This window comes from Lygodium microphyllum, chromosome 4 (assembly GCF_053477565.2).
Source record: "Lygodium microphyllum isolate KBCC chromosome 4, Lygodium_microphyllum_v1.1.10, whole genome shotgun sequence".
NCBI lineage: Eukaryota > Viridiplantae > Streptophyta > Polypodiopsida > Schizaeales > Lygodiaceae > Lygodium > Lygodium microphyllum.
Genome location: NC_141138.1, coordinates 67092346 through 67106395, shown reverse-complemented (window position 1 = coordinate 67106395; position 14050 = coordinate 67092346). Strand labels below are relative to the sequence as shown.

The 14050-nt window shown below is 39.0% G+C and overlaps 1 protein-coding gene across 12 annotated transcripts in view; it reads left to right on the top strand.

Moving 5' to 3' along the window:
- Positions 1-13207, top strand: part of LOC148037136 (uncharacterized) — a 37741-nt gene extending 24534 nt beyond the window's left edge. For 3 of the 12 annotated variants that reach the window (XM_087676065.1, XM_087676071.1, XM_087676075.1), the window contains 4 exons: positions 2212-2315; positions 2406-2502; positions 4794-5694; positions 12406-13207. In XM_087676065.1, coding sequence (XP_087532191.1) covers positions 4817-5694; positions 12406-12574 — 1047 coding nt within the window. In that variant the 5' untranslated portion in view covers positions 2212-2315; positions 2406-2502; positions 4794-4816 and the 3' untranslated portion in view covers positions 12575-13207. Of the gene's footprint in view, positions 1-2211; positions 2316-2405; positions 2503-2526; positions 5695-12405 lie in introns of those variants that run through there. The other 9 variants (XM_087676068.1, XM_087676066.1, XM_087676070.1 and 6 more) reach the window with 9 other exon arrangements.
- The last annotated feature ends 843 nt before the right edge of the window (positions 13208-14050 follow it).

The following is a 14050-nucleotide window of genomic DNA, read 5'->3' as shown; positions in this document are numbered from 1 at the left end:
GACAACAATTTAGAACCTCACAGGAGTAGGTGACAATAGTTTGAAGTCCCTCTAGTGCAAATGACAACGTATAGGAGGGGGCAACAGTTTTTTTGGTGGTCATAAGTTGTAGGCGATAACTTTCATGGCTGTTTGACTAGGGCAGCAGTAGCTTTTAAGCGTTTCTTGTGATGAAACTCTGAAGTTTCTCTCTCTACAACATTCTCTCTCATCCAAGCCATTTCTTAAGTTTGAGCCATTAAAGGAAGAGAATTTAGTCAATCTCTGTTGTAAACCCTAATTTACAATAGACATTAGGGTTTGACAGCTACCTTGGGATGCATGCTCAAAATTGAGAGTCTAGGACTTGAATTCTAGCAATTGAAATCGAGGAATTTCAGGGAGATTCAAGAGGTCAGCTGGACAATATCAGATTTGGGGCTGAATTTGTCTTTAAAGGAGCAGGGTAAATGCCAATCCCCAAGAAAACCAAGGGGAAAATTGGTTTGGAGGCTTGCTGGTTAGTTTTGACAACAAGAGACACTTGGATTAACGAAGTAGGTTAGAGGATCTGGGTTGTACTTTATTCATTTGCAATAAAAGTTAAAGAAATACTACAAGGGGTGCTAGTTTTGGGGCCAACAGACTGTCCAGTGTCCAAGATTGTTTGGTAAAGTGTGCATTTCAGTTTTGTGAATTTATCAATTGCTGTAATAAAGTGCTTAATTTGGTTATTTACCACCCTATCCGAGAAGTAAAGCTGGTTTCATGTCCATACACTCTTTCAAATGATTGATATGGAATGCATGATGAATTTGGACATGTTGAGGTAAATCTTATGAGAGTGTGCAATGGAAGAAGGAACACGAACACAAAGAAGGAGACAACATGAAGATGAACGAAGAAAGAAGTTTGCATTGCTTGAAATAAATGTTGAATACAATTGCAAGGATTGATTAGTCCTTGTATGCAGCCAGAGGCATTAGTGAGAACACGAGTCTAGGTTGGAAATGATAATGGCAATAGCAACACTGGAGATGGAGGAGTATGCCCAAAGTTGGAGGAGCAATCTACAAAAGATGATGGCCAAAGTGAGGGACCAACTATAAATAGCCGAAGTCCCCCAAATTTGGGTGACCTACATAAAGGGGCTCTAAATATGACCGACCTACTGAAAAGATCACAGGGCTGCAATAAATGTAGTTTGATTGCATGGAAAAATGTGATAAATAATGTCATGGCATCTCGGACAGTTTGGAAGTAGATAGGCATTGGTAGGAGGTGGAAATAAATTTGCATTGACTGAAATAAATGATGACTATAATCAAAAGGTTTGATTATTCCTTGCACGTAGCCTGAGGTGTTAGTGAGGGTAGGAGATCAGGTTGGAAACGATGATGGCAGCGAAAACATTGAAGTCAGAGTAGTATGCTCGAAGTTGGAGGAGCAACTTGCAAAAGATGATGGTCATAGTAAGGAGGGACCAGCTATAAATAGTTGAAGTCCCCCAAATTCGGTCGACCTACATAAAGGGGCCTTAAATAAAAGCCAACTTGTTGAAAAAGACATAGGGCTGCAATAAATGTAGTCCGACTACATGGAAAAATGTGACAAATAATGTCATGGCATCTTGGATAGTGTGGAAATAGATAGGCATTGGTAGGAGGTGTAAATCAATTGACAAACATAGAGAAAGGGCCTAAAATAGGAGAAATGCAGGCTAAAGTGCCAGAGCTCCCATGTCTTCGTTAGACTCTAATAGGAGCTTACAACTAGGAGATGACAAATTGACAATACCAAATGTGGCTAACAAATTCAACTATTAAGAGGTGCTACTAATCTTCTTGTTAAATTGGAATGGCCAATTGTAATGCAAAGCTAATTCATAACCTTTGTTGGTGGATACTCCTTCAAAGTTCTTTAATGGTTTAAGGTATATCCACATGCCTTTTAGAGCTCTTGTGAAGTATGGTTTTAATTAGTATAAAATGTAGCACACTCTTGTGCTGTTTTAATGCTTTTCTTTGCAATCATTAATATCTCTCAAATACATGAAGTTACTTGACTATGAACTGTATCTTCACTCCCTTGAGTTGGATGATAATTAGAGGTTTTGGCTTATAACCATATATCAACATTAACATGCTATATCTTGTTGGGGATAAAAGTGCCTATGGCTAACCACCTGTGTATTCATTATACTGATAGTATTCACATACTTGTACATTGCAGGTGCCGGCGTCCATCACTACTATCCCTTCACTTTTATTCTTTCAGTGACATTTGAATAAGGAAAGACCGATTACACATTGTAACTATTGGAGTTTTCACATACGGTATCTCTCTCTCTCTTGCTCCATCTGCCATAGCTTTTGAATTTACTCTTGCTTCCGCTTGTGTGCTTCCACTTAGGCTCTACCTTTCAGACCCAACCATTTGAGGAGCTTCTTCATCCTTTGCTTCAGTTTGAATTCAAAGCTTCAACTAAAGGTTTCATGGCAACGATTGTTTCTTCCTCTTGAGGTATGCGTTGAGTCTTTCCTTTTTTTCGACTTGTTCTAGCTTGCCCCGTGCTTGTTGAGGAGCTTCCCAAGGTTTAGTTGAGCCTTATTGAGTGCTTATTGAGCTAAGGAGCAACCATTTTATCCATTTTGAGTGGATGCAGAGCATGCTGTAGAAGTTGTGGACAGATATGGTAGCTTGACAACATTGTCGTATTTTGGCCATACTTTTGCATACGGTATCAGATTTAGGCGTACTATAGCTAGAAACGAAGAGCACGACAAGAGTTACAAATCTGGGCACGCATAGAGTTGATTTTATGCAGTTTTTTGTTTTGTGTGGTGCTTAGATGGTATGTATGGTTATGCTGTTGGGACTGATTTGAGCTTGAATAAGCTCAGATTTCATTGTTATTACAATGCTATAATAATAGGGAAGAAGTATTTGTTAGTGAAAAGGTTATGTCTAATGCTTTACGAGATACTTAGTGGATGTAATATTACTTCGGTTGTTATGTATACTTTCCGATATGCTATGGTATGCTTTTGAGTTGAGATCCGTTACATTGATCTTGGTTGTGGCTACATGCCTTAGTTACTTTAGTGGTTGATGCATTTACGGGCTTGAAGAATCTATTTGGTTTTATGCCCCTAGCTTATGCTTTATGTATTTTGGATACTCAAATGTCATATATTTGATGTGTTGAGCTTGCATTGCTCATTTGTGAGATTCTCTATATGCACGATGTATATACTTACCGCATGTATGGTTACTGACACATTGCAGTTGTAACAGCCTTCAGTGCCGATTGTTCTTGGTTGTTCACACTTGGTTGTTGGTATACTGCCACAATCTATTATAGTAGTTTGTCATTTCAGTTTTATGCATTCTATTTGAGGGCAATCACTTGGACTTGAGAGTTACTTGATTACAGTTAGTAGATAGCTCATCCTTTTGGCAATTTCTCTTGTATAGCTCTTGATTTGGTTGTGATTTTGGGGATGTTTTGGTGTTATTTATAGAAGCTTGCTTGTCTTGGATTGTGCTTTTATCTCTTGCATTATGGTTGGTGGGTCAAATGACAATGCTATCTTTAACATTGAGAAGTTGGATGGCACAAATTACAACTATTAGAAGGTACAAATCTGATAGGTTTTAGTCTAGAAATTGTAGATTAAGCCATTGAGACATGAGAGTGTAAAGCCCGAACGCTTTGATGCAGAGGATTGGGCTGAACTAGATGAGTTATGTAAATTTATAATCATTTTGTTACTCTTTAAGTAAGTCTACTATAATATTATCTTTGATGGGGGGAGTTATGGGATAAGATTTGCAATGTCTATGACAAGTAGTCCTGCCTCTTAGATGTATTAGTTGAAGCAACTCATGGACCTTCGTATGGAGGGATTCTTCATGTCTGTCGACTTGAGCGAGTTTCATTCTATTTTTAGTCACTTTTCTTCATATAGAATTGAATTTAAGGACAACTTTCCTTGCTTATTCTTGATGGTTACATTGTTCGAGTTGGGGGATACATTCCGAATTGCTATGTGTGCAAACATGCCTATGAATGGGTTGAAATTGCAGGATGTAGAGGATGTGCTCTTGAATGAAGAGGTTAATAGAAAGAATGTCGATGCTTTCTGCATCTACTTTTAATTGTTAAATTCTATGTGTCTCAGCTGCCATTGTTGTGAAGCTTATGGAGCTTCTGAACCATTCAACGTGGACATTTAGGTGACTCTAGAACTAAGCATGTCCCAGTGAGACAACTCTGTGCTGTCTAGACTTTGTTTTTGTCTAAGACAGTCGAGCTCCTCACAAAGGCTCGAGTACTAGAATTAAAATCTCAGCCTCTGCGTGCAGCATTGGATGCGATCATTGGACATGTAGGCTTGATCCTAAGCTCAGGATCTATGGAATGACTGGTGTACCAACATATCACAGGATGACTTTGCTGATGTCTTCATGCTCAATATTTAGATTTTCCGCATGCTTATGGTGCTGGACAGGGCCTACATAAACAGCAAACAACTCCCTTTCATGTACTTAGAGATGCAACTGTAGCCTGTTCAAAAGGTTTAAAGATTATAAACACTCCTCATGTTGGTATATGCAATCATTCATAATATTAGATTTGTTGGTAGGGAAGGATGAATAGAGAGTTTGGAGCTGTACAAACTGCTCGTTTCTTTCTGTTGTTTTTCTTTCAAAGTTAGAAAGCTTGTATATGACATAAGAAGATTATGATCAACATTCATTAGCCACAGGGTATCTTTGTTTGAGGACTCCTGCAGTACTTCTTGTGACAGTTTATTCCAGGATCTGAAGAGTCATGGATAGTGAAGAAAATGCAGAAGCTGAAGCAGAGGTCTTGCGAATGCAAATCCAGCACTTAGAGAAATTATGGCGACATGATATACTCCAAAGCCAGGCTCGGGAGGCTCTTCTTGAGTCTGAGCTGCTAGAACTGAAAGCTTCTCTTTCTACAGCTGAAAGCAGTGGTAAAAGGGAGATTGATCTTTTGAGACGCAGAGTTAAAACTGCTGATACTCTTCTTTCATACCTCAAATCCAAGGCAAGGATAATGGCTATACCACGATTTGCACATACTTCTTGTGGGATCAAACAGCAGGAAGGTGTGGGCCTTGTTGACAAGCGAGGTGTGCCACTGACTGAGTGGAAAAAGGATATGAAGCCTATGCATTTGGAACAACAGAGCCTTAATGCAGAGACTTTGCTAGGGTCTAAAACTTGTGACAAAAATGGATCCCAGGATCCTGGCGATGGAGAATATATTGAACGTATTGCTAGAGCAGTAATGCAGGTTACAGATGTGATGGAAGTTCTACTCAAAAGAGCTCTTATCGCAGAGGCAGAAATAGAATCATTGAGAGAGAGGACAAAAGTAAGTCAAGATGAAGTTAAGAAGAAAACTTTACAGCTTGAAAGCATGTGGACCAGGGTGCAGGAGATGGAAAAAGTGGCAATTGGCACAAGTGGGGTTTTAAGGGAGATGCAGTTAAAAATTGAGGGTATGGAGCAAGAAACTTCAAGACAAAGACAACGTGCAGCTGAAAATGAACAGGAGCTTTCAAAAGTGAGGCATGATTTTGGAGTCTTACGTTCTAGCATTGATAGCCTTGTCACTGCAAGAGAGACAATTGTGACCCTAGAGAAGCGTGTTCATGAAATGGAGAGTATTTCTGAAAGGTAAGTGATTGTGTTGAAGACATTTCAAAGCTGCGATAAATATGTTGCATGCTGTGCTGATATTTTTATGCTTGGTTATGTATTATCTCTTAGCTGCATGAAGTTTCAGTGGATGATTCATTTCAAATTTTAAGTTCTGATTGTTTGGATTTGTTACTTTGCACCAGCAAAAAGGAATTTAAAGCATGATTTTTGGGGCATTCAAATTTCTTAGATTATTTTTTAAAACACAGGTGCCAAATATTCAACATTGCATCCATGCTAAGCTTGAGCTCCTGTGCCGAAACCTCTTTCTCCGCATATTTATTCCTGACAAATTACAATCTCATCAAGCATAGTGCCATGCCATTATGTCTGAATGGTTGTGATTACAGTGAAATGAATTGGTTTGGGATGCTCTTTCCAACCATGAAAAATCTAGCTCAGATTTCCTTCTGGGTGGAACATTCCTAATTTTGGTTGGTGTCTTCCATGCTGTTCACTTATGCAAGGCTAGGGTATGCATAAAGTCACAGGCACAGTTTGATTGACTATTTGTGAAAATATTGAGGGCCATGTCACCTTGCTTCTTTGATACCACAATCCACAATATCAATGTGGGAGCAGGAAGACAGCATGTAGATGAATAAGAAATCATGCAAAGGACAATGCAATGGAGGTTCAAAGTGTTTTTTTGTCCTATTCTTCACACACTACCAAGTGTGCAATGGCAGATTGTATGCAAGGAGATGTTCCAAGTCTAATGATAAGTATGAGCACAACTAAAAGTAGATTGCTGGCACTAAAAACTATTGCATCTCATGTGGACTTTATTAGTTGGTGTGATGGCTAGGGTTGGGGCATTCCTCATGGGCCATTCACACATTACTCTTACAAGACACCTTCTGGTGTTACCCACTTGATCTTGTGGCTCGTCTTTCAAGGACGTTTTAGTGCCTTGGTTGCTATTGACAAGGTCATGAGGGCTGTGGCCAGCATTTTTAATGCATGCCGTGTTCATCCCGCTCTTAGCTGACCGTTATTTGGAAAGTATATCAACCCCCTTCAACCTTTTTTTGTCAGTTCTGTGGCTGGCCAGCATCTTGCCATGTGCACCTGGTTTCATGTGGTTCTTACCCGCTGATTGACAGGCAATATTTGGAAAGGATAGCACCCCTCTTGGTATGAGCATTGCATGTCTGTGTCTTTCTAGTAAAAATTACAAGCCTGCCCAAGAATATCTATACCTGGGTAGAATTAAAGGGGGTCTCTGGCAGTCCAAGGGTCTCAAGGCCCTGCATGTTCAGGTGGCTTCCTTTGGTGTGTAGCCTAACTTAGGACGCTTTTATTTCTTTGTGGACTGAGATGCACTCAGTCATACTGATCCAAGCTCCAGCAAGGGAATGGATGACTATCTTTCAGATAGAATTGTTGAGAGTATCAGCATATGAACTCTCATGGTGCAGGAGTGGATAAGGGCAGGCATGTGTGAATAGTCCTGAAGGGAAGGGGAAACCCTAACCCTAGCCAGTTGGGGCTATATAAACAGCCCATGGGTCTGTATTAACGTGTGAGTGAGAGTGACCCAAGTTGTACTTTCATGAGCAACTCAATAAGCAAGACTTAATCTTGTACTTTTGAGCTTTTCTCTTCCTCTTGTGCACACTCCAATGTTGGCTTACACTCTGATTTTTCACATGGTATGTAACTAGCCTTCCTTCCGTGGATGGGTGGTAAATCCTTGATTGCAACTTAATTACAGCAAGCAAATAATTAATGCAAATCTAAAATTACAAATTTACCTACTAATCTTGGACAATGTACACTCGATTGCCCCAAAATTGGCGCCCCTTTCGGTATTTCTTTAGCTTTATTGAAGAATAAGTTGATTTACAAAGAGATTCTTCCAATCCCCTTTGCAATCCAAACTCCCCTTTCTGTCAAAAGTGACCAGCAAGTCTTCAATTTATTTTGCCCCTTGATTCGGACATTTAATTGGCCTTCATCCACTTCATAGATGATGAAAATGCCCCAAATTCAATGTCTGGCTAGTTCTCCACTTGAATTTAGCTGAAGTTCACCTTCAGCCCTGTTAAATCCAAGTCTTGGAGTTTGCCATTTTTGGCTTGCTTTCTGAGGTTGTTGCTAAATCCTAATTTTTGCTGTAAATTAGGGTTTACAGCAAAGAAATTTGCAATTTTTCAACCTCCAAGGGTCCAAATGCTGAGATCTTTAGAGCAAGGCTGTGAAATGGTTAGGAGATGAGAGAGAAAGCTGTAGAGAGAAAATTCAGAGTTTTGTCGCGAAGAATGACTGAGAATCAATCAAATGCAGTTGCTGCCCTGCCACAATAGCTTGTAGATGCAAAGAATTAAAGAATCAGTCATTTATTGCTGCTACCCTGTCTCAACAGCCTATAGATATTATCACTTGCTGTTGGTTGGCCTTCTCCTACCCTTGGCTGCCTCAGAAGGTCCTCCAGTGGCTACAAATCAAACCAGCAGCATTTCCTCCCTTTCTCTTGGAGATTGAATACACTAAAAATGCCTCTCTAGTCTCTAAAGACGTTTTTCAGTCTTGCATGGGCATTTTTGACAAGTGGTAGCCTTCCCAAATGGTTTTTTCAGCATTAGCCATAATTAAATATTGATTTTTAGTCTTTAAATACTGAAAATTAATCTAATAATTATTTCAATGTCCTAAAAAATAATTTGACTAGCCAATAATTAAATTGGCTAGGCAACTTTCATTCTCCAGTGTGTTTGCATCATCTTTGATCATCAAATTGGCGTTAGGTATTATTAAACACTACTTCTCTAGTGTCACTAATTGACACTTATGGCCAAATAAATAACCTAGGCTAACAATTGGCATGAGATACCACGAAGTACTCGTGCGGTATAACTTATAGTAACTTTTGTCTTTGACATCCCGTGATTTTCTCGAGTCGCGGGCTCGTAAGTTTACTCTAACCCCAGTTTAACCTCACATATACAATATTTACTCAATTATGTGATTAAAAATTAATCCACATGTTAAGTGAGGTTTCAAAAATACATGTTCTCATGCGTAGGCATTTTTGACAAGTGACAATCTTTTCAAATGAATTTTTCAGTATTAGCCATAATTAAATATTAAATTTTAATATTTAAATACTGAAAATTAATCTAATAATTATTTCGATACCTTGAAAAATAATCTGGCTGGCCAATAATTAAATTGGCTAGGCACTTGCATTCTCGAGCATGTTTATATTATCTTTGATCATCAAATTGGCGTTAGATACCATTAAACGTCACTTCTTTAGTGTCACCAATTGACACTTATGACCAAATAAATGACCTAGGCCAACAACTAGCACCAGATATCACTAAGTACTTATGCGGCATAACTTGTAGCAACTTTTGTCTTTGACTTTCCGTGATTTTCTCGGGTCTCGAGCTCATAAATTTACTCTAATCCCAGTTGCACCTCACATATGTAACATTTACTTAATCATGTGATTAAGAATTAATCCACATGTTAAGTGAGGTTTCAAAAATACATGTCCTCATGACATGGTATTAGAGTCATCTCTGATCCTTAGCTTTCCTCAATCTCATTACACCACTAAGTGCACATGAGCCTTCATCTTCTTCATCTTACCTCTTGACCTTCATAGTCACAGCTTGACCTCGTGACCTTGGAGGAGCTAGTGCGGGCAAACAAGACAATATTAGCTCTTGATTTTTTTTGGAGAGTTCATCTCTAGCTCAGGGCTCTTCAGTACGGCACATCAGAAGCAAACATCGGGCAACGATGAGGGCAACATTGCTGAAATTGCAAAAAATGGTGCAATCTGGACAGTGTGGCATCTTAAAGCTTGGCGCGATCAGCAAGTGGCGCAATCTCTTCAGCTATCATAGGGCTTTTGTAGCCCCCCAAGTAGGCTATCTACACCTAAGAGGGTTTCGAGATATTCCCTCTCTCTTACCCATTTACCCATAATCTGCAAAACCCTGTTTGTGGGTTTCTTGGTAGCTATAGCCAGGAAGCTTCAAGCTTTCCTATTCTCATTTTTTTTCAATCTGGGCATTATCAAAAGTGATTCTAATCACTAAAAAATCCTTGTCAGAATCTGTTACTATTCTGTGGAGCTCAAATGCAGAGTTTCTTTTCATCCCATGGGCATCACTAAGCTCGGGAAGATTGATCTTCATTATGAGTAGAAGAATGAAAGTTGGTACAAGTGTTTCTTAGCACAACTGATGTATTTAGATGATGCTTTTTTTTTACTGTTTGCTGTTGGTAAATCAGAGAAATGAGTATTGTACTCTCCTTTGATTCAACCCATCGCATAGAGTTGATTGATTAGCCTTGTTCCACCAAGAACTCCTCTAATAGGCCACATTATTAGGAGGAGCCAAAAATGCAATCTAAGTTCACTTCACTAAAGCCAAGGAAAACAATCAAACATAAAAAAAGGGTTGGTCAAAGGCAAGGACTATTTAAGTCCTATTTCGAAATACTCCATATATATGATTTTCAACCATTCTCAACCTTGAAGTGTTATTTGTAAAATCTACATTGTTGTTGTTTTTGCACTAGTGGCTCTTTGTAAAGGATTAGACATTGTTGCTTGCACTAAGCAGGTAGTAAGACCTTCCTATGGCCTCAGCCAATGCCGACGTTCGTCCATCGAATTCGTAAATTTGATGGCAAAGACTTTCACCCCTGGCAAGTACTAATCATGTACAAAATGATGGAGAGAGGTTATTGGCCTCTCATTCAAGGGACCAGAGCTATTGATCCTACAAATCTTTCTGATGTAGAGGATGATCAACGTGCTCAAGCAATAATCATGTTACACTTAGATGAATCCTTGATTCATCATGTTGATTAGCTATCCACTGTCGAGGAGAAATGGGATGAGCTTGAAAAGCTTTATGGTACTACAGGTAAAAACAGTAAGATTTTCCTTAAGATTGAATTCTTCAACTTGGAATATAGAGAAGAAGAAGACTTGGAAAATTTTCTCTCTCGTATGAAGGGCCTTATGGCACAACTTTCTTCAATGTAAGCACCAATCCATGATGAGGATGCTATTGCCATTCTTTTAAAAGTTGTCAAAAGGATCTTTCCCACACTTGTAACAACTCTTACTAATATTCCCAATTCACCTTGGAAAGAACCATCCAATCCTGTTTGGATGAAGAAAAAAGAAATCACAAAGAAGGAAGCACCAGTCAGACATCTACTTCAACATCTCGTGACCAAGTCTTGGTGCATACAGTTATCAATAAGTGTACCTTTTGTAAGAAGAAAGGGCATATTGTAAACAACTCTTGGAAAAAATACCCAAAAAAAAGATGAAATGTAATAAATGTAAGAAGACAAGACATATTACCGGTAAATGTCCTAACCATCTTGAAGTACTTAAGGAATTGGAGGCCAATTTCGCCTCCCAATCCACCGATGATCGACTCTTCTGAGTCTTGTATCCTTTTTGCCTATAACTATCCTTGTAGCCTGATCTATAAAGGCATCCTAGTTTGGGTTAAGGGGGGGCATTCTCTTATGCTTTGTATTCCAATGCCACTTGGCATTGAGGGGGGATGTTGAGAGTATAGGCATATGAACTCTCCTTATGTAGGAGTGGATAAGGGCAGATAGGTGTGAATAGTCTTGAAGGGAAGGGGAAACCATAACCCTAGTCAGTTGGGGATATATAAATAGCCTATGGGTCTACATCAACCTATGAGTAAGAGTGACCCAAGTTGTACTTTCATGAGCAACTCAATAAGCAAGACTTGTTCTTGTACTTTTGAGCTCTTCTCTCCCTCTTGTGAACACTCCAATGTTGGCTTGCACTCTGATTTTTTACAAGAATGATGATGGTTGGCACTGTTTCACTAGAAATGGACTTCTACTTGTGTCCTGCATGATCCAAATTTGTTAGTAGCTTGTCCGACTCAACTCCTACTCATGTTCTTCTGCATGATTCTTTTCGCTATTGTGGAAGCAATCAGCTTTAGGAAACAGGGGCAAGACTGAGATCGTCAGGGTGTGAGGTGTGCTGTGTGCAGTTCGGAGAGGACGTGAGGGGAGACCAAAGCCCAGTGGGAGAAGCTCCAAACACAGGACAAATGTATGCTTGATACACAGGTAGCAGTGTATGCATCCAGCAATTCTATGCTCCATGAATGCATGCTACTTTACACAAGTTACAGCAGACTAGGTGCATTTTGATGTGCACCAAACAACCGATCTGATACTGATCGAAGATCAGGATGCATGCAACCATCCTAGGTTGTTTATGCACATTCAGGTGAGGGAAACAAAAGATTTGGTGCAGCACATTCAGATGAAGGGAACAAAAGATTTGGTGCAGCATGTTATTTTTATTGTAAGGATTAAAAAAATTTGCAGTTTGTAATGTAAGTTTGTCACGATCATTATTTAGATACTTCAGTTTGACATGTCTGTTTACGATTATGGAACTGATTTTGTTTTGGCTTTGATTGGGAAAATTGATCTATCAAATTACCTCTTATGAAAATAGAGCATTTCAAATTGGATGGATGACTTGCTTACAATTCATTTTTATTTTCATATGAAAGCAAATCATACTTTGAAACATTTAACTTGAACATTGCATCAGTAGAAGAAGACCATAATTAATTTGTGATGTTACAATTATGGATTATTTTAACAGTCACAGGTTTTAAATCGCGTGATGCTTTGTGATGACAGGCTAAGCACTCATGTGGTGAACTTAGAGGCTGGGAAACGTAAAAAAGAAGCTGAAGTAGCAGAATTTCTAACAGAGAATGATAGACTGAGGGCCAATCTAGACTTTAAGGAGGCTGAATTGTCAGCTCTGAGGCACCAGGTGAGGTTGCTGCTTATCAAAGAAAGCTAGTTCAAGAATCATAAGCAGGGAGACCCTTAGGGATCCTATGTTAATAATGTGACATGTATTCTACATGTTTTGTTATTAGTTTGTGAAGTTGGGGTTGATGCATTTGAGGTCAGATCTCATTTGCTGCTTTCTTAGAATGGACTCCAGACGTCAAGTACATGCATCCTTTCTGAAGGTCTGTTGGATATCTATAATGTAAAGATGAACACATTCACGATTCCCTTACTCATCATACTTGTCAGCTTTACAATGGTGGAAGTGGAACCCTGTTTCAGTGGATCTGCAGTACCCATCCTTAATAGTTTTCAAAAAAATACTAGCTTATTTGGTCATGTAGCTCTTGTACACGCTTTTTGAGTGCTGATGGTAAGCCTCAACACACAGTATCGCAACTGCTAAAAGCTTTCTAAATACTCTCTGCAATCACATATGACGTGAGGTTGAAGCAGGTTCTTGGAAGCTTGTTATCATATGATGTTGTGAAAGGCTGTGCTGGTAATCAGCAGGTTATCACCTTGTATGTTAACCATGTGCTACAAGATGCTTGAGCCTTGTACAGTTATAAATACTATGTGGTATCTATATCAAAGAAAACCTCAAATTTCCAGGTTCAATCTATGTTATGCGTCTTGCACCTGTGAATTCTTTACATCCTTAATGTGTAGATGATATAAACCCCCTTGGAATTCTTATATAGCAAGACAATGCATACGTAGGGAAAAGAGGCTCTCACATAGCAAAATCAAGTTCTTCTCCTGTTGTTGTAAACCCAGAAGGTTACCAGTGGGCATTTTTGTCTTGCAAATCTCGGAAGAAATCTATTTCATGATACACAATCAAAAGCCTTATTTTTGACGGCGTTCCTTGTTAGATTGGCCTTTGAGAATCAAACTGCATATGATAGGATAAACAGGCCAATGAAAAGGTGCCCATCCAAAACATGTCTGCATTCCCCCAAAATAAGGCCACTCATCTCTCAATAAGGCCATTTTAACATCAATAAAGAGGAGAAATAATTGTAGAATTGACTCATCTTGGCTCTATAAATGTAAATTTTAAAATGTTTTCCAACATGAAAGGATCTTAAAAAATAAATCTAATTACACTAGCTTATATGTTGTGTAAGGTTGGCACTTCCAATGCTATTTCTATTGGCCTATTGTGAGCTTGATAGCATTGTCAAAAAGGAGCCAATGTCATAAGTAAAAAATTAACACCTTTTTTCCTCATCTATCCAATGCACTCACTTTTCAAAAAATCTCTTTACCATAGGCTACGGGAACCACATCCCCAAAATGTCAGGGTGGTTATAGCATGCCTACTTAACCTAGAGCATAAGGCAAATTGTGGGTTGTCATCTCGAACCCCATGAGTCTAACAGGCAATCAATGACCCATGAGGCATAATTGTTTCCTCTTTTCTTTGGGAGCTCATGTGTGATTATTAAAGAAAAGGAAATTGTGCGTTTTAATTGGC